This window comes from Dendronephthya gigantea, unplaced genomic scaffold, assembly GCF_004324835.1.
Source record: "Dendronephthya gigantea isolate DGI-Jeju-01 unplaced genomic scaffold, DenGig_1.0 000050F, whole genome shotgun sequence".
Lineage (NCBI taxonomy): Eukaryota > Metazoa > Cnidaria > Anthozoa > Malacalcyonacea > Nephtheidae > Dendronephthya > Dendronephthya gigantea.
Genome location: NW_021163060.1, coordinates 221,036 through 243,908, shown reverse-complemented (window position 1 = coordinate 243,908; position 22,873 = coordinate 221,036). Strand labels below are relative to the sequence as shown.

Here is a 22,873-nt window from a genome sequence, read left to right as displayed (position 1 = left end):
TTAATTTTCTTCGTCACCCGTACCAGGAGCACCTCTGAAACCCTGTTTTCCTTTCCGACCAATGGGATGACGTCGACCTGAAGAAATAATAGAAACCAAATAAGAAATGCTATGAAGTCTATGAAACACATGTATAGAATTTCACAATTATATTTTTATATACAGTTAAATCGGTTAGGATAGAGGTTCACCTTTGAATGTGCGTGGAATAATAGGATGTTGGAATGATAGGATGTTGTCTACGTCAGCGGCCCAGCAGGAGACGATAATTTAGGGGAAGTGCTTATTAGCTCCGAAAGGAAGTTCCTATTGAGATGTTTAGGTTTAATAAACCGGGTTTATTCATCTCAATGGGAGTTCACGACGTTGAGAGTCAAATTTGTCAACGGTTTATCATCCCAAGCACTCATTGAGATTTGTTATAAAGTCATTTCGAGAATGAGTCATATTTCTTTGACTCTTAAAATGAAATTTTTTTATTAACTGTTGCCGGTCACGAATCGTTTCGTTTTTATGAAACAACTCTCACTGAATTCTTCATTCGTCTGTGGAAGTGTAATAAATTCATTTCGCCGTCCATCTGGGATTTTACGTAATATTTCTTTACTTATATAAACAAAAATCGTTCGATCAGTTGGGTAGCACTGGCAGTTTGGCACTTACTTAGAAGTCTAAGAACAAAGGCATCCTGTAGTATCGCCTCGCCTTGAGAGGTCACCGGACGTAACCGCGTATGGGCTGCTTAAAAAATCTTTTAGGATTAAAAATATTTACCTGGCTGTCCCACTTGGCTCAATTTGAAACCAAGTTTAGCATCGGCTCCTCGTAAACCGCTCTTCAATACGGTACGTCTTGGTTGTATCTTAGCAATAAGCCTGGTGACTCTTCGTATTTCTGCTTGTGATGTTCCAAACAGTCTTGCGGCCTTGGCAGACAACGGTGGAAGGGGCAGTCGTGCCACGTTCTTAAGTTGGCTGCTTGACGCAGCTGGATAAAATATAATAGCAAAGGTAGTTGAACGAGGTCTTGATTTTAACCTTGATTTAAAACTGTGGATATCAGTTGTGGGCAAGGATCCGGACCCGATAGAGAAGAAAGACTAGGGAAGCAAGTCTGAGATGATATGAGCATGTAATAAGAAGAGATGAAGGAGAGCTGATAAAGAAGATATTATGAAATCGATCAGAAGAAGATGTGAGGTGGTAGAAATCGCAGAGAAGATGAGGGAAGCAAGGTTGAGATGATATGGACATGTAATAAGAAGAGATGAAGGAGAGCTGGTCAGAGATATTATGGAATGAAGAGATCAGAAGAAGATGTGAGGTGGTAGACATTGCAGAGAAGATGAGGGAAGCAAGGTTGAGATGATATGGACGGAATACAAAAGAGAATGAAAATATTTCTCACATGCAGACATTGAAAGCGAAAAAAATAAGTCAACTGCGCAATGATCTGCATTGCTATACGCCCAAATTGATATTATGTCATGCAGGACTTGGAACGTACCTTTAATGCGTCGATACGCGTTATTTTGAGGGTCAACATACTCGGCACACACACAATCTGGCTGGCTGTTCAAATCCAGAAATTCTTGGGATCGATAGGGTGTAGATGACATCAACCCAGTCTGCGTCGTGAAATACGTGTGGAACTTGTGTGCGTTGCTTTGTTTCTGCCAATCCCACCAGATCTTATCAACGAATGCATGATGTAAGAAGAATTCTGGCGCCGTCGCTGAATCTGTGGTGCACATTGTGCCATCAATCATACAATGAACATAGTCGTGAAACTGAAGTCGTAAAGCATCTTCGAAATTAATGAAATCCGCTGCATTTGCATTCGATGAAATCAAATTTTGAACAGCAATGGCGTCCGGAGCTGTACCAAGGAAATTTCGTGTCAGACATCCTCCCCCGGCGCTGGCCGGAAGCGACCACGGTGGCCGGAATGGACCGGTGTTTACGCAGCTCCCCCCTGGGACGCCGTTCCCGCCAAAACCGCCCGCGCCTGTGTTCCAGAAGGAGCTTGAGAACGGGTCTGCTCCGACCAAACTCCAGTCCCAGTAAGGCACCGTGACTCGGCAGTCGATCTGTCGAAGCAAATTTTCGTATTGCAGTATGAACCAGCGATGCCAAGGCAAAAAGAATTGTAAAGCGTGAATCCCATTACCGAAAAAGATCGTTTTGTGTAGCGTTAGAAGTGTATCGTATTGTGGTTTGTACGCTGGGTTTGTTGAGGCTGTTTTCACAGTATTGATGTAGCGGACACGTTCGGTGTAGCTCATGTCTGTGAACTCTTTTCGAAGTCGACAACACTTCACTAGTCGGCCGTATTGACACTGACATCGTCTACCACATTCGTCGTAAACGATCTGACCATTGTAGCAATTTCTGGAAAGATCTGTGGCAATAAATTACATATATTATTATGACTTGATGGACACATATATAAGGAAAACCCTCGCAAAACAAGGAACTGCAATACAGTTTGTGCTCAAACAAGGCAAAATATTTCTGTGATATTTTTCATTGGCATTTTCACTTTGCTGTCTTGAGATACTCTCGCCAGCTAAAAGGTGTTATTTTATCTGCAATGTTGGTGCATCTTTAAAGTGGAAGTCAAGTCCGTTCTGCGCATAGGTTCTGCTCATAACAAGTGTGGGCCCTCTGATGAGAAAATTCCCTAAATTTCGCATGTTTCTTATTTTTTCTTAACATAAACTCTAGTTCATATTAATTTACAAGCACAACGAACCTAAATAGTGTTAGATATTCAGACAGCACATCGTATTTTAAAAAATAGTGAAGTTCAAAATGTAAACAAACCGTTTGTTTACATACGGACTTGACTTCCACTTTAAGTAAAGTTAACGTGGAATTTAAAAGCCTGTTCTTTGTTGCCTAAAAGCCGGTTTATCCATCAACATAACATGACATGCAATATCTCGCGAAATCCTTCTTGTACCTCACTTTCAAAATTTAAGTATAGTTAATTTTAGAAAAGCTCCCGTTACTAAGTGTGATTGCAAAGTTTCAACCAGCTTTATAAATAATCATAAGAAACGCTGTCAAAAATATAATTGTTATCAATTCTACCGATCATTATATGGCCAACTAACCTCCACTGATTTGCGCAGTGACGCTCCTCAATGTCGCAAAACTTGCGACGTGAAACACGTGTGCAGGGGAAGATGCAATCGACAGGAGTTCGCTCTCCCGTACGCTGTTTGTAACACCAAGTGCAAACATGACAACCCTGCTTGCTTTCAGCTGGCCAGCAGGGACAGAAGGATTTATCCCAATGTTGGACCTGCCATCCGTCAGAACAAATACCACTTTCTTCGCCCCACTCCTCGCCCCAGCAGCCGCGCTAAAGATAAGATTGTTTCGAACATATTGTAATGCAGAACCAGTCGCTGTTCCACCGCCCGTGTACCTGAAAAAAGTTTAGATCCGCCTTTGAAAACACTAGATACTGAAAAGTTTATAGAACTCGGCCATGTTATTTGCCTATGGGACAGTGATTTATAACAGCGCCTGTTCTCTATTGCCAAGGTCGAATATATCATATAGCAGTGTATTCGACCTTAACTATTTATTTATTCCCAAGTTCTAATATACCATATAGCAGTACATTCAACCTTGACAGGTTTAATATACTGCCGGGTATATTCGACCTTGGTGGCAGAAAATTTAGTCAAAGCGTAACTATATTTTTAAATATTACGGTCCAATATACTATATTCCGGTATGATTTTTGGCACTTCACTTGATGCAGGTAAATTCTAGAGGTTTAAAGGGTCTTAATTTCGAGTGGAATTATACACACTTCAAATAGCTCAGTGCATTGCAAGAGCATTGCATCGCAAAAGCGTAGGTTCGCTTCCTGCCAGAGAACCTATAGTTGACTTATCTTTCCATCAACTGTTCCTGGCTTGAATTTGAAGTGTGTATAATTCCACTCGAAATTAAGACCCTTTAAACCTCTATGTTCCGGTATATTCGACCTTGACTATATTTTTTGCTACCAAGGTCGACTACACCATATACCTGATATATTCAACCATCACTAAGGTCCCCATGTGTATCGTTTTATTGCTCTTCAAGGCTTCAAGCATTGTAAAAATCAATATATCCCGTGGATAGCGCTATCCAACTTGCATGCTTACCCGGTTTCCTGATAAACGCGTGGGCTTACTGTACCTTATCTTCAAAATTCCTTTCCGTAAACACTCCTTATTGATGAACTTTTTGAAATTAAACTCGAGCTTCACAAAGTTTGAGTATGTTACAACAGCCACGCGAGTTTTGGCAGGAAAGATTGGAAAGTATTCTATTAAACTTTGCACAAATTTCTTTTCCAAAATGAAATTTCTTAGGCCGATGCTTCCAGACTTGTCCAGGACAAACACTATGTCGATTTTACTCGAACCTAAAAAAAAGAAATACTGGCTGAATTCTATATTTGTTCTTGAAATTCAAATCAAATCAAACCCACGTCAAATTTGGTAGGACTTAATTAAATGTAGTTTTAAGCAGCTTTCGAAAGCGGATTTTAGACAAGTGTAGCGGGAACTCGAAAACAAACTATACCTCGAGTTATCAATATCAATAAAAGGAAGGCATTATACCCACTTAAGATGAGATATTCGTATCACTTTCGGTGGTATTTAATTATAACTCTCGGTAGTGTAAATGCTTTTGTATATCCTCTCGTAACTTAGCACCATAAAAACGTTCCTAATATATATTGTTAAATAGTTTTTATTTTTATACGCGAGGTGGTAGGGAGCATCTTTACAATGAATTACTAATGTTCATTAATGCTCCTTTCTCTTCTGAATCGTATCTTCGTCGTTATACTGTTCTGTCTTCGTCTGTTCTGTATTGTTGAGCTTCTTTAACGTTTCATATGGCTTTTACTCTGTTATTCCGGAAAGGTTCGGGTGCTGTGTTTAATTAAGGGCGTTGAAGCACTAGTCGAATTGGTCTTTTGCTTAATAGATCATTGTTAAATCTCGTTCACAACTTAAAATATTTATCATGAACTTAAAGTACAATTACCAAATTATTACTCTGTGAACCATATCTCAAACTTATAAACTATTTTACTAAAAATTTCATCGAATTAAGTTTTTCGTGACGTAAGGCTTCAAGTGCTTAACCGAGCAAAATATAACAAAGAAACGATTGATACAAACTAGTATCCGCCTAGAACTTATGTTCTAGAATCATGACACTCGATCCTTGTACGGCATACTATTGTTTCGGAGGAAATCGTATGGGCTGTCACCTCTCATGACAGGAAAAGTAATTTTGTGATTCCAAAGGGTCATAATAATATTTACTTTACTTTCATTTTATGTGACATGTTCCCCAAGTAATTTCCTCATCGATATATTGACCTTCTATTTTTCACAATGTTAAATTACATTATATATGCGCATTTTGTAACATTATTTTAAAGTGCTCCTCCACTAAGTGTGGGTTGGAATAGAATACTTTGTTATATTCATCCAGGTAGTAACCCAATATATGAAGAGTCTATTTGTCCTTACTTTCCCAACCGAAGTTAAAGTCCTTGAAATAACATTCTAGCTAAATGCGAGGGTGTTTAATATTGGAATAATTTTTCTGGCACGTTCCTGTGTTTTTTGTTTAACTGGCGTGATTTATACCCAGCGAAACGGTGATTTGAAACATCCATTTCATTTATAGATCCGTACATTTTGTTTACCTGAAGAGAATCCTGGGCGTCCTGGTCTCCCGGGCCGTCCAGGCCTCCCGCGCCGTCCTGGGCTTCCCGTTAGTCCAATAAATGTTGCCTTTAATTTTCTGAAGGTTTTTCTTGCGCTTTGCAGCGCCCTTTTCGATATGTCGTCTGCTGTCATTTCATCATTTGAAATTTCTTTCGAACCGTCTTCTTGAAGAAGAAAAACATTTGAGTTACCACAATACATTCATTATTAGCGACTCGTTGTACAGGTGACTAAGAATGAAGTTCTTAAATAACTGAATGAATTGTTTTGTTAATTACAGTCGAGAAGAACTCTTAGGAAGTCTCATTATCTAACAAAAGAAGATTAGATTTCACATGCACTCAAATAGAGCAAAGTTTACCACCAAACTCACCTCTAAATTTTTCTTGCTTAGTATATAAACATAATTAATCTATTGATTAATTGTTCCTGCAGGAGGAAACCTTAACTAAACTAACTTTATTTATACTGCCGGATAGCTCTATCAGTTCCAAACTGTTCTTCCTAGAGGTCCAGTAAGGATCATCTCTTATTGATCCAGTGTTACTACAGGAGGAAACCTAAACTAAACTGACTTTATTTATACTGGATAGCTCTATCAGTTCTAAACTGTTCTTCCAAGAGGTCCAGTAAGGATCATCTCTTATTGATCCAGTGTTACTACAGGAGGAAACCTTAACTAAACTAACTTTATTTATACTGCCGGATAGCTCTATCAGTTCCAAACTGTTCTTCCTAGAGGTCCAGTAAGGATCATCTCTTATTGATTCAGTGTTACTACAGGAGGAAACCTAAACTAAACTAACTTTATTTATACTGGATAGCTCTATCAGTTCCAAACTGTTCTTCCTAGAGGTCCAGTAAGGATCATCTCTTATTGATTCAGTGTTACTACAGAAGGAAACCTAAACTAAACTAACTTTATTTATACTGCCGGATAACTCTATCAGTTCTAAACTGTTCTTCCTAGAGATCCAGTAAAGATCATCTCTTATTGATCCAGTGTTACTACAGGAGGAAACCTAAACTAAACTAACTTTATTTATACTGGATAGCTCTATCAGTTCCAAACTGTTCTTCCTAGAGGTCCAGTAAGGATCATCTCTTATTGATTCAGTGTTACTACAGAAGGAAACCTAAACTAAACTAACTTTATTTATACTGGATAGCTCTATCAGTTCCAAACTGTTCTTCCTAGAGGTCCAGTAAGGATCATCTCTTATTGATCCAGTGTTACTACAGGAGGCAATCACTAACCTGCGTTGGAACTTTCTTCACACAAAGAATATGTTGCAAAAATCACAAGCACAAATAGCACAATTAATCTTGGGTTTGCCATTTCGACTTAACGATGCCAATTAAATCTTGCTTTCTAAATCCGAGGTATTTATGTTCCCCCCACTTCACTAAAACGTTCGCTTGGTCATCATCCTATATTGGACAGGTCCTTGAGTAGTTCCTCTTTTGTAGTGTTACTACTTAAGTAGTTCCTGTTTTTTCGTTTGCCAGCGAGGCTTGACATTGAGTCGTCTTTGTATTGGAATCAAAGCGAACATTCGTATAGCAATGTGTCGCGCTGAATGGCTTAAATTTTTGCCGGAAAATGTGCCGGTAAAGAGTTTATCCTTACTGGACTTCTAGGAGGAACAGTTTAGAACTGATAGAGCTATCCAGTATAAATAAAGTTAGTTTAGTTTAGGTTTCCTCCTGTAGTAACACTGGATCAATAAGAGATGATCCTTACTGGACCTCTAGGAGGAACAGTTTAGAACTGATAGAGCTATCCAGTATAAATAAAGTTAGTTTAGTTTAGGTTTCCTCCTGTAGTAACACTGGATCAATAAGAGATGATCCTTACTAGACCTCTAGGAAGAACAGTTTAGAACTGATAGAGCTAACCAGTATAAATAAAGTCAATCTTAGTTTAGGTTTCCTCTCGTAGGAATACAAAAATAAAAAAATGATATTAGTTCAAACGGCAAGGATTCTGATTCGAATTGTGGATCGATTATCAACTTTATTTGAAATATAATGCTTACATCATTCAAAATTCTACTGCATGCTCTTTATTTGCTGTTTTCTTTCACAAAAAAACAATAAAACTAATCTAACCACACAGCCTTGAATACTTTCTAAAATCACTAACGTCTTTATATTTTAACTATTATCCCATAATCGCATTCTACAGCGTCGTTCCTGAAGTGCCACAGTTAGGCTAGACCATAGTGCTTTCCAGACTTCTTCTTCTTGCAGCTAAAATCAAAGTAAATACATAAAGCCATATTAGCTGCACTGTTTGTTATATCAATCTCAATTTGGTCGCAGAATGGAGTAAGTAGTTTTGGACCTTGTAAATCAACAGTGTGGCAATGCAACAGATTATTTGCACAAGCAAAAACACTCCTTTATGATTTAGCTCGAGAACGCTTAGCTTTCGTTTAAGGAGAGCAAATGATTTTGTTTAAAAAGAGCAAAGAACATCCCGTCCTGGCGTCTGGTGCAAAACAGCCTTTAATTAAGCCGTGATTCCAACAGCGTGTCTTCAACAGTTCCATAACGATTGCTTACCTTTGGCTTTTAGCACGGCGTTGTATTCAAAGCCCAACACAGCATCGCGACCTTTCAATTCACTTCTTGGCACGACATGGTTTGGTTGAAGTTCTTGGCGAAGATTTGCAACTTTGACAAGTTCACTGATAGGTACTTGAAACAATTTTATCCCTCTAAGCGAGATGTCGGGCAGGGGAGGCCCTGGGATGCCTTTCAGTTCTTTCGAAGTTAAATCTAAACAATTCAGAAGAAACTATTTTAAGTGGAATCCATCACTTCATTCAGTATAGAGCTATCCAGTATAGAAAATTAAAGTTTACTTCAGGTTTCCTCCTGTAGTAACAGGACCTTACTGGATCTCTAGGAAGAACAGTTTAAAATTGATAGAGCTAACCAATATAAATAAAGTTAGTTTAGTTTAGGTTTCCTCTTGTTGTGATACTAGATCAGTAAGAGATGATCCTTACTGGACCTCTAGGAAGAACAGTTTAAAATCGATAGAGCTATCCAGGGTAAATAAAGTTTGTTTAGTTTAGGTTTCCTTCTGTAGTAACACTGGATCAATAAGAGATGATCCTTAGAGGACCTCTAGGAAGAACAGTTTAGAACTGATAGAGCTATCCAGTATAAATAAAGTTAGTTTAGTTTAGGTTTCCTCCGTAGTAACACTGGATCAATAAGATATGATCCTTAGAGGACCTCTAGGAAGAACAGTTTAGAACTGATAGAGCTATCCAGTATAAATAACGTTATTTAGTTTAGGTTTCCTCTTGTAGTAACATGCAGTTACTAATAACTATAGTAAAAGCTAACCTTGCAGGTTTTTGAATACATCACTTTTCGGGTCCTCATATACCACGCAGACATTATCAGGCATTTTTTGCAGGTCCAAATATTCACGAGGAAGATACTTTGTGCCGGGCATTTTTGTATCTCTGTTCTTGAAAAACGTATTGAACTTGTACTCAGATCCTTTCTTCTGCCAGTCTGACCAAATTTTATCAATGAAACCGTGGTGCATAAAGAACTCTGGAGCCGAAGCAGAATTTTCGCCAGACATTGTGCCTCCTACGGCCATATGAAAATTGTCATGAAAGTCATCGCGCAAAGAAAATTCAAAATCCGTAAATTTTTCAGCAGTTTTGCGGAGCAGTTTCTGTACTTCAGCGGCGTTGTGGACTACGTTGTTGAATTTGCGTTTCAGGCAGCCCCTCCCTGCAGACTGGATTAGCGAGAACTTGTCTTTTTGAAAAGGACCAGTCTGGACACAATTCGACTTCAAAGGGTTACCATTTCCACCAAAACCACTTCCGCTTGTCGCCCAGAAATCACTTTCGAAAACTTTGTTGGCCACGAGGCTCCAATCCCAGTACGGCACGGTAATGTCGCTGTCGATTTCACGTAAAAGATTTTCATATTGGACTATGAACCGGCGATGCCAGGGGAGAAAATTGTCCTTCTCGTGAATACTTGTCAAAAATAATCTTTGATGAGTAGTTAAAAGTTCTTCGTATCTTGTTTTATAAGTTGTGGTGGTGGCTGCTATTTTGATAGTTTCGATGTAATGCGCTTTCTCTTTATCCGTCAGACCTGTGAGAAATTCCTTTCGTACACGACACTCTGAAATAAGATCCGTGCAAGCGACTGTGAGAAACATGACTTTGGAGAGGAAGCACAAAAATAACATACACTTAGGGGCTGTTTACATGAGCCCAGTTACCCGAGATTCAACAAAGCGTGAGATGATTTTGAGGTATTGAAATGAGCAGATAACATGATCCTGGCAGTCGTATAATCACCACAACAATAGTATGTGCTTGTTTGGTGTCATAAAGACTTATTTCAATACCTCAAAGTCCTCTCACGCTTCGTTGAATCTCGGGTAACCGGGCTCATGTAAACAGCCCCTAAATGCATGCTCCCAAGGGAAATAGTGAGTTTTGTTTTCCCAAGAGTCTGAATGTTTCCCGAGATGAAGTCAAGGGAAACATTGAGACTCGAGGGAAAACAAAACTCACTATTTCCTGAGGTGCAGCGAACATTAAGTGTTTTGTTATATAGGAACAAAAACATACATGTTACACGACAATTTCATTTCAAAAAACTTTGTTATGACAATATGCGGGCAACAATTTTTCACTTGTTTCCCTGGCGGGAAACATTGCATTTATTTAAAGTCATGTGACTACGAATGAACCAATCACTCATACATCATGCACACTCATACGAGTGTAAAGTGCCGATTTTTGTTGGTACCAACCTACCCCCGGCAATGAATAGAATACAATATTGCATTGAGATGAAATTTAAGTACGTATATGAAGCAGTTACGAGAATAGTTATGAGAATGCGTTTTCTCGAACGGTAAATGGCCCACTTGAATTACCTGCTGGTTTGCCAGTTGTAGTACTGTGACCTGTTAGGTAGGATAGATGGAAAAGTCACATTTATCATTAGGTTTCCTACTTAGCGTTTTCTAGCTAACCTTTCAAATTTTAAGTGAATATATTACGTCTAACATTTTTCAACGTGACCATGCTTCAATTTCATGGGCGAAGAGAAATGAAAGTTATAATTGCACTCTTAAGTCTAGGGTCACGAAAGGGGGGGGAGCTCTACACATATACATACGAGTGTAAAGTGCCAATTTTTGTTGGTACCACCCCCCGGCAATGAATGGAATACAATATTGCATTGAGATGAAATTTAAGTACGTATATGAAACGGTTACGAGAATAGTTATGAAAATGCGTTTTCTCGAACGGTAAATGGCTCGCTTGAATTACCTGCTGGTTTGCCAGTTGTAGTACTGTGACCTGTTAGGTAGGATAGATGGAAAAGTCACATTTATCATTAGGTTTCCTACTTAGCGTTTTCTAGCTAACCTTTCAACTTTTAAGTGAATATATTATTTCTAACATTTTTTTAACGTGACCATGCTGCAATTTCATGGGCCAAGAGAAATGAAAGTTATAATTGCACTCTTAAGTCTAATCCACTTAATATAAAACACTCTAGTATTTACAACCAACCAAATAAGTCAATCATTATTCAGGATAAAAAATGTGAATTCTAACACCAGCGGATCTGTTGATTGTTGATTGTTGATGATTACCTATACTTATTTATAATTATTTATCTATTCAAAACTGATCAAACGTATTCACAATTAATGCATGGATGAACTGTTCCTTCCATATCCAGTCGAATATTAAGTGAAACTACATTTAGGACACATAATCATTTTATCACAATGTTTGCTAGGGTTTTATGCAAGATCTTGTTCGTGAAATCCTTAAAACCTTCTCTTTACACGTATATCGTTTGCCGAAGTTCAACACTTAGTTGTAAAGACGAAATTCTTATGCAAGCACTAAAAAATTTTACCATCTATTAATACGACATATAGCAGTAAATATATATGTACCTGCAGGGGGACCAACGGATTTATTCTTTTTTATCGAATTTGTTATTATCTGCAGCAACCTCAAAATTTTATCTAGGATTGAATCTGCAAGAAAAAACATGGGAAATTAATGAAATGTCAACCGTCATGCAGTCTTAAGTTAATCCTATCCTACGATAATTTCTTCATGCAACTGTCCAGATGAAGGCCAGGTTTAACAGACCGGGAGCTTTGTTTACAACAAATGGAAGTAGTGTTTCTACAAGTTGGTGATCTTTCTTAATTTCTTTATTAAAACAGATAAATTCACGTCTTTTTTTACCTCTCTTAGAGATTTCTTTCCCAAAGCAATGTTCGGTTAACGCAATGAACACCAACAGCGCCAAGATTCTTTTTCGTCCTTCCATCTCGTCTTCCTTTTCGTCTTCTGAAAATGATTTCGAACGCAAGGCATTTTATAGAGTCATGCAGTCACGTTTTCTCATCCCAAACCTACTGATGACAAAAACAATTTTTCTAAATTTATCCATTCACAAAGAAAGTACTTAAGTGGACAAAGAAAGATCATTTATGGTTATCACGAATTATAGGAGGAAAAAATGAAATAGTTAAACTCCTGTAGTTTTGAGCCTTGATACAAAATACCCAACATAGATACGATTTTTAAACTTCCCTCTCTATGAAATCCAACTTTTTAGCCTCGTCCAAACGAGTGGTTCAGTTCATACCACCAAATTTATTTGAACGACACTTTCCGTGATATGGTGTGTGCTATATATGGAATTACAACCATCCTTTTAGGTTCTATGGAATATGTCACAATGGCATATCCGACATCGTCGAGCCGGATTTAGTGTGAACGTGCATGGCAAGTTGGCGAGGCACGATCTGGGAATATTATTCCGGAAAGCAATTTTAGGGCAGTGCCTTAATATAGTTGCTACCTTTAATCTATTGATATTCGACCAGGCAGCATTAGAGCATTGCTGATGGATTATTGCATGAATGATAGCCACATGTGAATGTTAGTTTCCTCCCCTCCTGCAATGTGTAATATGTGTTTGGACTATGTGTTTGGTTGCGTTGAGATGAATGAAAATGGTTTCACTCTCAATGGTTTGTTGACGTGAAGATACCTGCTCTGGCGTTAACACGTGACAGATTGAGCAAGTCGGCACTAGAAGTTGACGTCAGTGGATGATGAAAGATTGTTTATGCATGGTTACCTTGAATTATGAGGAAAAATTTAGCTGGACCTCTGTAGTTTTGAGTCGTGATAACGACTGTCAAACCCAACTTGGATACGATTAAAAAATTTCCCTCTCTATGTTCAATTTTTCACAATCCAATTTTTCAAAATCCAATTTTTCAAAATTCAATTTTCAGCCACTTCTAAACAAGTGGTCCCGTTAACACCACCAACTGAGATTTGGACGACACATTCGGCTGGTAGGGTGTACACTACATATACTGAATTACAATCGTTGTTCTATGTCCTATACTATGTCATGATGACTCTAATGGTATCTTCAGAGCCGTCTCTCGTGTAAACGTGGAAAGTGGCACGTTACAATCTGCGAATATTATTCCGGAAAAAAATTTAAGTGTGCAGTATATCCTTATTTTATTATATATATAGAGATTTATGCACAGCAGAATAATGAAATAAAACTCATATTTTTCTGTGTAAATTAATTTTATGTAATTTGATTGAACATGCGATGTTTTTCACGTGTGAAAAAATGCCATACACGGCTTTTGATTGGACGTACGATATTCTTCACATGTGAAAAATTGTCGTATGTCATTTTGGCGGCAATTTGTTGTTTACATTTTCTTTCAAGATGGCGTCGAAATATAGGAGTGAGATTCAAAACATAATTCTCATATTCAAGATATTTTCACATTCAGCACATTCTCAAATCTTTCGGAAAGAATATCTAACTTTTATTGAACAAAATTACAAAGAAACTGAACGGTAGTAAATATGTTTTGATGCATAAAATTTCGATTTTTGTTGCTCGCTGTGTTTTTGCATATTAAAAGCGTGTCGTTTTCAAATTGATCTCTATACACATTTAATAAACAAAATTACTTCATGGTTGGCTCGTTTGTACGATTTTTATCATAAACTCGTTGTGAAGGATCGCAAACTCACTCGTTCGCTACGCTCACTCGTTCGTTTTGCGATGCTTCACAATTCGTGCATAAAAATCGTACGTACTCGCCAACCATGAAGTAATCTCTGTATAGTTGTTACCTTTAATCTATTGATATTCGACCTGGCAGCATTAGGGCATTGCTGATCGATTGTTATACGAAATATATTTTTAGCCACACGTGAATTTTTAATGCCTCCCCTCGTCTAATGTCTAATATGCGTTTGGATTAGTTTGTTGACGTCAAGATACCTTCTTTAGCGTTAACTAAGACGTGCGTGCTATTTTAACCCATTGCAAAGATTACCTCGAGCTCTCTTACACAGGATATCCTAGGAATACTATTAATATACCACTATAATATACCCTGTTTGCCCTCCCAAAAGCCAATCAAATACAAACCAGTAGAACTTCACTTGCAATGTTTTGAAATGATATTCTGTATGAATTCTTATGATATACTATAAATAGAGATTACTACTTCATTATTGCCGAGTGCGTATAGATTTTTATGCACGAGTTGTGAACTTTACAACGAGTTTATAATAAAATCGTACAAACGAGCCAACCATAAAGTAATTTGTTTATTAAATGTGTATAGACTATAGAGATCAATTTGACAACGACACGCTTTTAATATACAAAAACACAGCGAGCAACAAAAATCGAAATTTTATGCATCAAAACATATTTATTACCGTTCAGTTTCTCTGTAATTTTGTTCAATAGAAGTTAGATATTCTTTCCGAAAGATTTGAGAATGTGCTGAATGTGAAAATATCTTGAATATGAGAATTATGTTTTGAATTTCACTCCTATATTTCGACGCCATCTTGAAAGAAAATGTAAACAAATTCCCGCCAAAATGACATACGACAATTTTTCACGTGTGAAGAATATCGTACGTCCAATCAAAAGCCGTGTATGGCATTTTTTCACACGTGATAAACATCGTACATCCAATCAAATTGCATGGAATTAATTTACACAGTGAAAGACGATTTTTTATTTCATTCTGCTGTACATAAATCTCTATACACATATAATAATACAATATATGTGTGTTTTGATATCAACCAAACTAGAAAAACCTTGGCGAGAGAGTATTTTTTATTTACATTAAGAGGTACAATTAAGCTTATATTGTACTGCCTGCTATTTTATACAGTGGAATGCTTTCAAATGCAATAATTATTATGACTTGCAGGACAGGATTGTATCAAATGAAATGAAAGATTTTGATATTGCAGGCCCTCTCTCTGAGCTATTTTATCTATATAATGTTAGCATGAGAGAATGAAACATTCAATGAAATCGTAAAACATGAAGACAGAAATGTTAACTGAACAAAATACAGTTATTCGCGTGTAAAATGAGAGCATATAAAGAAAAATGGAAATCTCAGATTGAATAATAAAGCGCATGCACTGGGTAACTCCGAACTTAAAGTTTCAAGCGAGACACACAATTGTTATCATCAATTTGACGATTTCTCATTCTGGTGCGAGAGATTATTGTTCAAGGTCATTGATTCAGGACTATTTACAACGCACTTTACGCATGTCAGATCGCGCAATTAAGTCATCACCGGAAGATGACGTAAGTGAATAAAGGAAGATTATTTATGGCTATCGTGAATTAGGGGAAAAAATTAAATAGCTGCTAGACTCCTGAAGTTTTGAGTCAGTCAAAATGCCCAACGTCATAGTTTTATACGATTCACAAACTTCTCTTTCCATGAAATCCAATTTTTCAACCTCTTTCAAACAAGTGCTTCCCGTTCACAACATCAGATTTAAACGACACTTTGCTGGTAGGCTATATAGGTTTGATAAAATATAGTTATGGCTATGCCAATCAAAACAGGTGGGCAAATATCGAAAGTTATGACAAGCAAAGTAATATGTCACAGTCACAAGCACGTATCAATCACATTATGTTAAAATTTGGGTTTCTGCATCAGGCAGTAATTTTGAGATGTTGTTCACAGAGGTAATCTTCAAAAATTTTACTAAAAGTTCAGGATAAATATTTTAAATTGTGAACATTTTTAAGTAGTGATGGATTGAGCAAAAGACCAACTCACATTGGGCATTGCTGATCGATTGTTGTACGAAACTATGAAACTAGCTTCGTTTAGGTTTCCTCCTGTAGTAACACTGGATAAATAAGAGATGATCCTTACTGGACCTCTAGGAAGAACAATTTAGAACTGATAGAGCTATCCAGTATAAATAAAGTTAGTTTAGTTTAGGTTTCCTCCTGTAGTAACACTGGATCAATAAGAGATGATCCTTACTGGATCGCTTATAGAGCTATCCAGCATAAATAAAGTTAGTTTAGTTTAGGTTTCCTCCTGTAGTAACACTGGATTAATAAGAGATGATTCTTACTGGACCTCTAGGAAGAACAGTTTAGAACTGATAGAGCTATCCAGCATAAATAAAGTTAGTTTAGTTTAGGTTTCTTCCTGACGTTCCTGTAGTAACACTGGATTAATAAGAGATGATTCTTACTGGACCTCTAGGAAGAACAGTTTAGAACTGATAGAGCTATCCAGTATAAATAAAGTTAGTTTAGTTTAGGTTTAATTCCTGTCGTAAGAATACAGGCATGAAAGAATTGTTTCACGTTCAGACGGCAAAGATTCTGATCCAAATTGTAGAATTGTAGCTTTATTTAAAATAAAATGCTTACATCATTCAGAAACCTACAGCATGCTTTTTATTCTGCTATCTCCATTCTTTAGAAAATCAACTATAGACTTATCTAACGATTCAACCTTTAATGCTTCCTAAAATCACTAAAACCTTTAGACTTTATCTGCCATCCCATTCTGCTGTGTTGTTTCTGACATGTCGCTTCTAGACTCATCCATGATGCTTTCCAGAAATCTTCTTTGCAGCTGAAAATGAAGTAAATAAGCAAACCATATCACCTGCATGTACTGCAGGGACCGCGGAGGGGGGGGGGCTGGGGGGCCCCATAATTTTCTAAATACATGTGATTCCTTTATAGCGATTTTTATCTGGCCATAATAATACGAATAAAAACTCCTTATAGTAAGTTGTGTAATCATAATTATGTGTTCACTATCCGTGTCGGTGAACAATGTTTTCATTAAAGTGTTTACAAGAAAAATATAAATAGATAAGTATGGACCCCCCCGAGCGTTCACTCTTTCGGCTTCGCTAGCCCCCCCCCCAATCCAAAAACTGCTCCGCGGTCCCTGTATTGTAAAGTCAATGCCAATTTGGTCGCAGAACACGAGCTATTCGCATTTGTGAGCGGATATTAACGGAGTTAACGTCAGAGCAGACGTCCTGTTATAAATTAGCCTTCAAGGCCTGCTTCTATGCAATAGCGTGTTATAGTTCATTACAATAAAAGTGGTTATCATACCACTTTCTTGTATCAAAAAACTTCTCTGAAATGAACACTTTCTATAGACAGCATATATAAGTTATGACACAAACGAGATTTTGCAGAATTTGTATATTAACTGCATGTAGAAATGATAATGGGCCATACCTTGACTTTCTTTAACGTACTGTATTCAAAGCCCATCACAGCATCTTGACCTTTCAATTCACTCTCTTCCACCACACGATTTGGTCGGAGCCTTTTGCCAAGATTAGAAACGTTGACAACTTCAGTGCAAGGTTCTTTGAACAATTTTATCGCTGGAGGCGAGAGGTCAGGCTGGCGTAGATTTGGGATATTCTCCAGTACTTTCAAAGATAAATCTAAACAATTTAGACGAACCAATTTTAATAGAAGTTCATTTCATTCACTATCTTGTGCTAACACCTTTATAAATAGTTAACATTTGCCCACTAGACCTCTAGGAAGAACAGTTTAGAACTGATAGAGCTATCCAGTTTAAATAAAGTCAGTTTAGTTTAGGTTTCCTCCTGTAGTAACACTGGATCAATAAGAGATGATCCTTACTGGACCTCTAGGAAGAACAGTTTAGAACTGATAGAACTATCCAGTTTAAATAAAGTTAGTTTAGTTTAGGTTTCCTCCTGTAGTAACACTGGATCAATAAGAGATGATCCTTACTGGACCTCTAGGAAGAACAGTTTAGAACTGATAGAGCTATCCAGTATAAATCAAACTAGTTTAGTTTAGGTTTCCTCTTATAGTAACATGCAGTTAATGATAACTATAAGAAAAGCTAACCTTGCAGGTTTTTGAATACATCACTTATCGGGTCCTCATATACCACGCAGACATTATCAGGCATTTTATGAAGGTCCAAATATTCACGAGGAAGATACTTTGTGGCGGGCATTTTTGTATCTATCTTCATGAAAAACGTATTAAACTTGTTCTCAGATCCTTTCTTCTGCCAGTCAGACCAAATTTTCTCAATGAAACCGTGGTGCATAAGGAACTCTGGAGCCGATGCAGCGTCTACGCTACACATCGTTTTCTCCACACAACAGTGAAAATTGTTGTGAAAAATCGTACGCAATAGTTTCTCAAAAGTCGAAAATTCTTCAGCAGAGTAGCGGAGCAGTTCCTGGACTTTGACAGCGTCCTGGACTCTACCGTTAAACCCGCGTTTCAGGCAGCCCCCTCCCGCAGACTGGATTAGCGAGAACGCGTCTTCTCGAAAAGGACCAGTCTGGACACAATTCGACTTCAAAGGGTCGCCATTTCCACCAAAACCACTGTCGTCTGGCGCCCAGAAATCATTTTCGAAAACCTCGTTGGCCACGAGACTCCAATCCCAGTACGGCACCGTAATGTCGCTGTCGATTTCACGTAGAATATTCTCATATTGGACTAGAAACCAGCGATGCCAGGGAAGAAAATATGTTTGCGTGTGAATACCTTTGTTAAAATAGTCTCTATGAACGGTTAACAGATTTTCGTATTTTGTTTTCTGAGGTTCGGTGGTAGCTGCCTTTTTCACAGTGCTTATGTAATGCGCTCTCTGTTCTTTCGTCAGACCTGTGAGAAATTCTTTTCGCACGCGACATTTTGCTGGTACCTCTGAAACAAGACGCAAAAAAGCCCCATTTACACTAAGCTCAATTTTTTGTACGGTACCGAAAAAAATGGTACGGATGAAATTTTAAACTGTCAAATATAGTTAGTCAAATTTCACCCGTACCAATTCTATCCGTTTACACTATGTTTGATTTCAGTTTTGGTACGGATGTGCTGAGAATGATGAGATTTGGACTGCCTGAATATAAATGGTCCAAATTTCATCAGTAACTATACCAAACCTTGAATTTCACGTGGTGTTAATGGGGCTAAAGATGACTGTAATTTAAGAGAGCAAGTGTGGGCCTTAAGTCGTGTGTGTTGCACCGAACTACCGGGAGACCAATGTTCTACAAATCATGTTGTTATATAGGTGCTGTGTATTTTAAACGTGCTTGGTTCATTCGTAGTCACATGACTTTAAATAAATGCAATGTTTCCCGCCAGGCTATACAGAAAGTTCCCAGAACGGGCGCGTAAAAAATGACTTATTACAAAGTTATTACAAATAATATGATGAGCATGCAAATATAAAATATTCAAAAATATACACTATTTACGATTTCTAAATAGTTCCATCTGTTTATTATCACAATAATAGGCTAATAGCGATAGGCTTTCATGTCTGCCATTATTTTATCAGCGTAAGGCGAAAAAATCAGTTTAACATTCAGTTAGTTTTGATCAGTAAATTAATCGAAGCAAAGTTACATATTAAGCGTGACTCATGCACTTACCTTCAGCATTTTCAACGGCTTTTTCTAAAAAAGAAGTAAATTAAAGAAGTGTCTTTTTTAATGATTTTAAATACTTACGCTTTATTGTATAGGTATAATAATGATGTTTAAATCATGTAAATAATCTAGTTTTGTAATTTATATGCATTGTAAAGTTGCACGTTTGTTACAACTCCATTATTGCAATGCAGTTTAAACAAAAACGTATACATAAATACATACACACATATCCTTAGCATAGGAGATTTATATAAAACTAAACGTCGAACTCAATTACCTTCCCAGAAACCTTCTTCGCAGGAAGAGTATGCTGTATAATATACGATCAAGGAAAGCACAACTATTCTTCTTAGACTTGCCATCTCCACCAAACCAAATGAAGCTAACCTCCTAAATGCGCAGTTTTTATACTCTCTCAAGTCTCACCTTATTAAACGCTCGCTAAATATTTCATCCTGCTTAATTAAGGCAGGCCCCAAACAGTGATAAGTGGATTACAGAAGGGCCACTCAGCAGTGCTAAGTGTGGTCGTTTGCTTATGCAAAAACATGCATTAAACTGTCCAGAAAGCCGGCAAGCGGCCACCACCAGTAGAGCATGTTCATTGGTCAAAAATATCATCAACTGGCTTGAAAGATGACAAAACACATGCACTGATGTAATGGGACTACATTCACATCAAATGGTTTAAATTCAACTCAAGTGGCGGTTCCAGTCCTGTCATTATTCTACATAAAGTAGCAGTTGTTTAGACGAGATGATTGACAGGGGGAATAAATTTCGAGTACCCTATCTTTTGCGCATGTTCCGTAAAGCAATACGGCGGCAACGTGACACGAATGTTGCAATAAGTCTCAGAGGTTTCTTGATATGTAGAAGATACAATGATAGATGTGGATTCACATGTGCACGCTCCTATATATGCAGTGAATTCTTAACCAATCTTTGCAAAATCAGTATTTGGCCTTCTCATTTCCAAACACTTTTTTTCTAATGCGTTTCTCGCAAATTCGCTATCCACAAGGGAAAATATTATACTTGTTTGTGAAATTTTCCTCTAAATTCGTGACGTCACGGTCGAGAAGGTCGCCGACCAATCAGCGTAGCCGTTTAGAAGTGCTCGTTCCAGGTCACACATTTTACCATTATTTACCTCGTATTGTAGATGATGAAAGTAATAAATAAAAATCTTCAAATTGTAAATAACTGAGCCTTATTTGATAATTCAACTTTGGGTTGTAGTTTTTAACCCGAAATTTTAGAGGAAAACGTGCATGAAACGAATATACGAAGAGTGTTTTCGTCTTAGTTCATTTTCTTTATCGTTTCGAGTACAGGAAATAACACTTGTTTATCTGCGTAGCCAGTGTTTGTCTAGAATAATTACATGTGTAGACGTGACTGAACAGTAAAGGAAATATCCTTGAAATGATTGACGGCAAAGCTGTAATGCTCATGCGCACTCTGAAGGTCAATAAACAAGCGGATAAAAACAGACCTCTTATCTTGTCAACGATAATGGAGTGATGATTGACATTTTTTCAGTCGATCAATCAAATCAATTTTTATCACTACTTGACATTGATTGTTGTTTGCGATGCAAAATAAATACGGATAACTTTATTTGCATTCCATTTACGATTGTACTCGGCCAAAATGAATCTATTGTAGCGAATGCCGGCTGGTTTAACAATCACTTTTTTATTTCATCTTCGGAAATCTTTTTGGATGTTTAATGACACTACAAGGCTGGTATAAGTTCTATCAATGAACATCCTTTTGTATCCTAGCGCCATGAAAGTGTTTAATGATGAGATAATCGACCTGGCGCCATCAACCGTGATTAATCCAACTTAAGTACAATATTCCTCAGGAGGAAAAAAATAAAACATCGGTGAATATTGTGTGAATTTGCCAGAAATGGTGCGCACATAGCATGGTGTTGATATAGAAGTTCTCGGAGATGTATTTAAAAAAGTCAATAGGTAGAGTATACATGGGCAAACAGTCATTTAATTTTATACATTTTTTGTATTAGTTCACATAGAAATATCTCAATATGACAAAAAATATACGGATGAGAAATTATTTTCCCAGTGTTCTCAAAAAACGCATATATATATCGTCATCATCTTCCATATCTTTCATATCAGATGTTGTTAATAAATAGAACACTTCAATTATACGCATATAGATTTATATACATGATGTACACAGATGTACATAGATGTCCATCAGGCCACGGAAGAATGCAATTATCAGCCATCTGGAAAATTGTATTTCAATACAAATTGCCAAGTTTTCTTTTCACTTTTTACCAGTAAGTCGAGCGAAAAATCCCGGTCGTTTTTCTTTCACCGTGTTTTGGAAATCTGCAAAGGAATATGAATATTCGTCGATTGTCACATCACTGGTTGCTCTATAGCTAGTTAAAAAACATATAAAGCTGTTTGTTTACATTGCATGATTTTTCAAAAAATTACTTGATTTTTTACTTTCTTGAATATATATGTATATATTTATGAGTTACCTGTGCTCAGAACATAGTTATATGCACCAGATTTTTGCGCTTCTTGTGTGAAAGCTGTTTCTCTGGCCCTGGGATACTACGAAACGAAGACATCACAACAATTCAGAACTGTTTTGTTTTGACCAAAACTGGTAGTCGATTGTAAACACATTTTTGCGATTCCAATACCTTGTTTCTGTAGTAATTTGAACTTATTTTTATCAAACTGTCTAACATCCTCGAAGCTTCTTTTTCCTAAAACATTAGTAGTGTCAAATCACATCAAAACAATGGCTGTGACCATTATTTATTTTCGATATTGTTTATTATTTAACTTTTGCTATTTGTACATTTACACGAATTATAAAACACTCAGCCAGATGGTCCTGACAAATGGTCCTGACTATGTTTTCGTGACAAAATTAGGACTTGGAAGAAAAAACTATCAACCAGACAACCACAAAATGCACAAATCGCTTGATCATTCCTCGATGAAATGTTTTCTCACAATTTCACCGTTTACCTCAATTTGTCTGTCCCTAAACTTTGTCTCAAGGTTTTCCTTGATATGTGATCCAAGGTCTCTGCCTTGTCGCGTAGAATCGATCGGCCATTGCTCGCAAATTTGTAGAAATCTTTGGTAAAGTTGGCTTGCCTGAGCGGCCGACTTTCGAGACGCCATCTTTGTTTTCAATGCTCAAGTTGTGCACCGCTGAACACAGGTATAGCAGTTGAGCCGATTCCAGGAACTCA

At 37.3% G+C, this 22,873-nt stretch overlaps 4 protein-coding genes across 4 annotated transcripts; all 4 read right to left on the bottom strand.

The window, feature by feature from the left end:
• LOC114528376 lies at positions 1-7,097 on the bottom strand. Its single transcript, XM_028549994.1, has 6 exons — positions 7,016-7,097; positions 4,203-4,431; positions 3,119-3,435; positions 1,507-2,400; positions 775-987; positions 1-77 (listed from the first exon to the last, which is right to left on the bottom strand). Exons 1-6 carry the CDS (start codon positions 7,095-7,097, stop codon positions 1-3), a joined length of 1,812 nt encoding a protein of 603 aa, XP_028405795.1.
• A 2,019-nt stretch (positions 7,098-9,116) lies between these two features.
• LOC114528375 (tyrosinase-like) lies at positions 9,117-9,965 on the bottom strand. Its single transcript, XM_028549993.1, has one exon. The coding sequence runs from the start codon at positions 9,963-9,965 to the stop codon at positions 9,117-9,119; it is 849 nt and encodes a 282-aa protein (XP_028405794.1).
• A 6,606-nt stretch (positions 9,966-16,571) lies between these two features.
• Positions 16,572-19,973, bottom strand: LOC114528374 (putative tyrosinase-like protein tyr-3). Its single transcript, XM_028549992.1, has 5 exons — positions 19,889-19,973; positions 19,612-19,635; positions 18,059-18,877; positions 17,405-17,619; positions 16,572-16,778 (listed from the first exon to the last, which is right to left on the bottom strand). Exons 1-5 carry the CDS (start codon positions 19,971-19,973, stop codon positions 16,686-16,688), a joined length of 1,236 nt encoding a protein of 411 aa, XP_028405793.1. The 3' UTR covers positions 16,572-16,685.
• A 1,600-nt stretch (positions 19,974-21,573) lies between these two features.
• On the bottom strand, positions 21,574-22,829 carry LOC114528568 (ubiquinol-cytochrome-c reductase complex assembly factor 2-like). The gene is made up of 4 exons (XM_028550233.1): positions 22,644-22,829; positions 22,310-22,375; positions 22,142-22,217; positions 21,574-21,983 (listed from the first exon to the last, which is right to left on the bottom strand). Exons 1-4 carry the CDS (start codon positions 22,800-22,802, stop codon positions 21,919-21,921), a joined length of 366 nt encoding a protein of 121 aa, XP_028406034.1. The 5' UTR covers positions 22,803-22,829; the 3' UTR covers positions 21,574-21,918.
• Between the last annotated feature and the right edge of the window lie 44 nt (positions 22,830-22,873).

Excerpts from the sequence above, each read along its gene's own strand:
- LOC114528376 (XM_028549994.1), bottom strand. The coding sequence starts at position 7,097 with ATGGCAAACCCAAGATTAATTGTGCTATTTGTGCTTGTGATTTTTGCA. Across the intron at positions 2,401-3,118 it reads CACTGCGCAAATCAGTGGAG|ATCTTTCCAGAAATTGCTAC; the intron begins GTTAGTTGGCCA and ends TTATTGCCACAG. Across the intron at positions 988-1,506 it reads CGCGTATCGACGCATTAAAG|CTGCGTCAAGCAGCCAACTT; the intron begins GTACGTTCCAAG and ends TATTTTATCCAG.
- LOC114528375 (XM_028549993.1), bottom strand. The coding sequence starts at position 9,965 with ATGTTTCTCACAGTCGCTTGCACGGATCTTATTTCAGAGTGTCGTGTA.
- LOC114528374 (XM_028549992.1), bottom strand. The coding sequence starts at position 19,973 with ATGGCAAGTCTAAGAAGAATAGTTGTGCTTTCCTTGATCGTATATTAT. Across the intron at positions 19,636-19,888 it reads CGAAGAAGGTTTCTGGGAAG|AAAAAGCCGTTGAAAATGCT; the intron begins GTAATTGAGTTC and ends CTTCTTTTTTAG. Across the intron at positions 16,779-17,404 it reads GTACGTTAAAGAAAGTCAAG|CTGCAAAGAAGATTTCTGGA; the intron begins GTATGGCCCATT and ends CTTCATTTTCAG.
- LOC114528568 (XM_028550233.1), bottom strand. The coding sequence starts at position 22,802 with ATGGCGTCTCGAAAGTCGGCCGCTCAGGCAAGCCAACTTTACCAAAGA. Across the intron at positions 22,376-22,643 it reads TTAGGGACAGACAAATTGAG|GAAAAAGAAGCTTCGAGGAT; the intron begins GTAAACGGTGAA and ends CTAATGTTTTAG. Across the intron at positions 21,984-22,141 it reads TAACTATGTTCTGAGCACAG|ATTTCCAAAACACGGTGAAA; the intron begins GTAACTCATAAA and ends ATTCCTTTGCAG.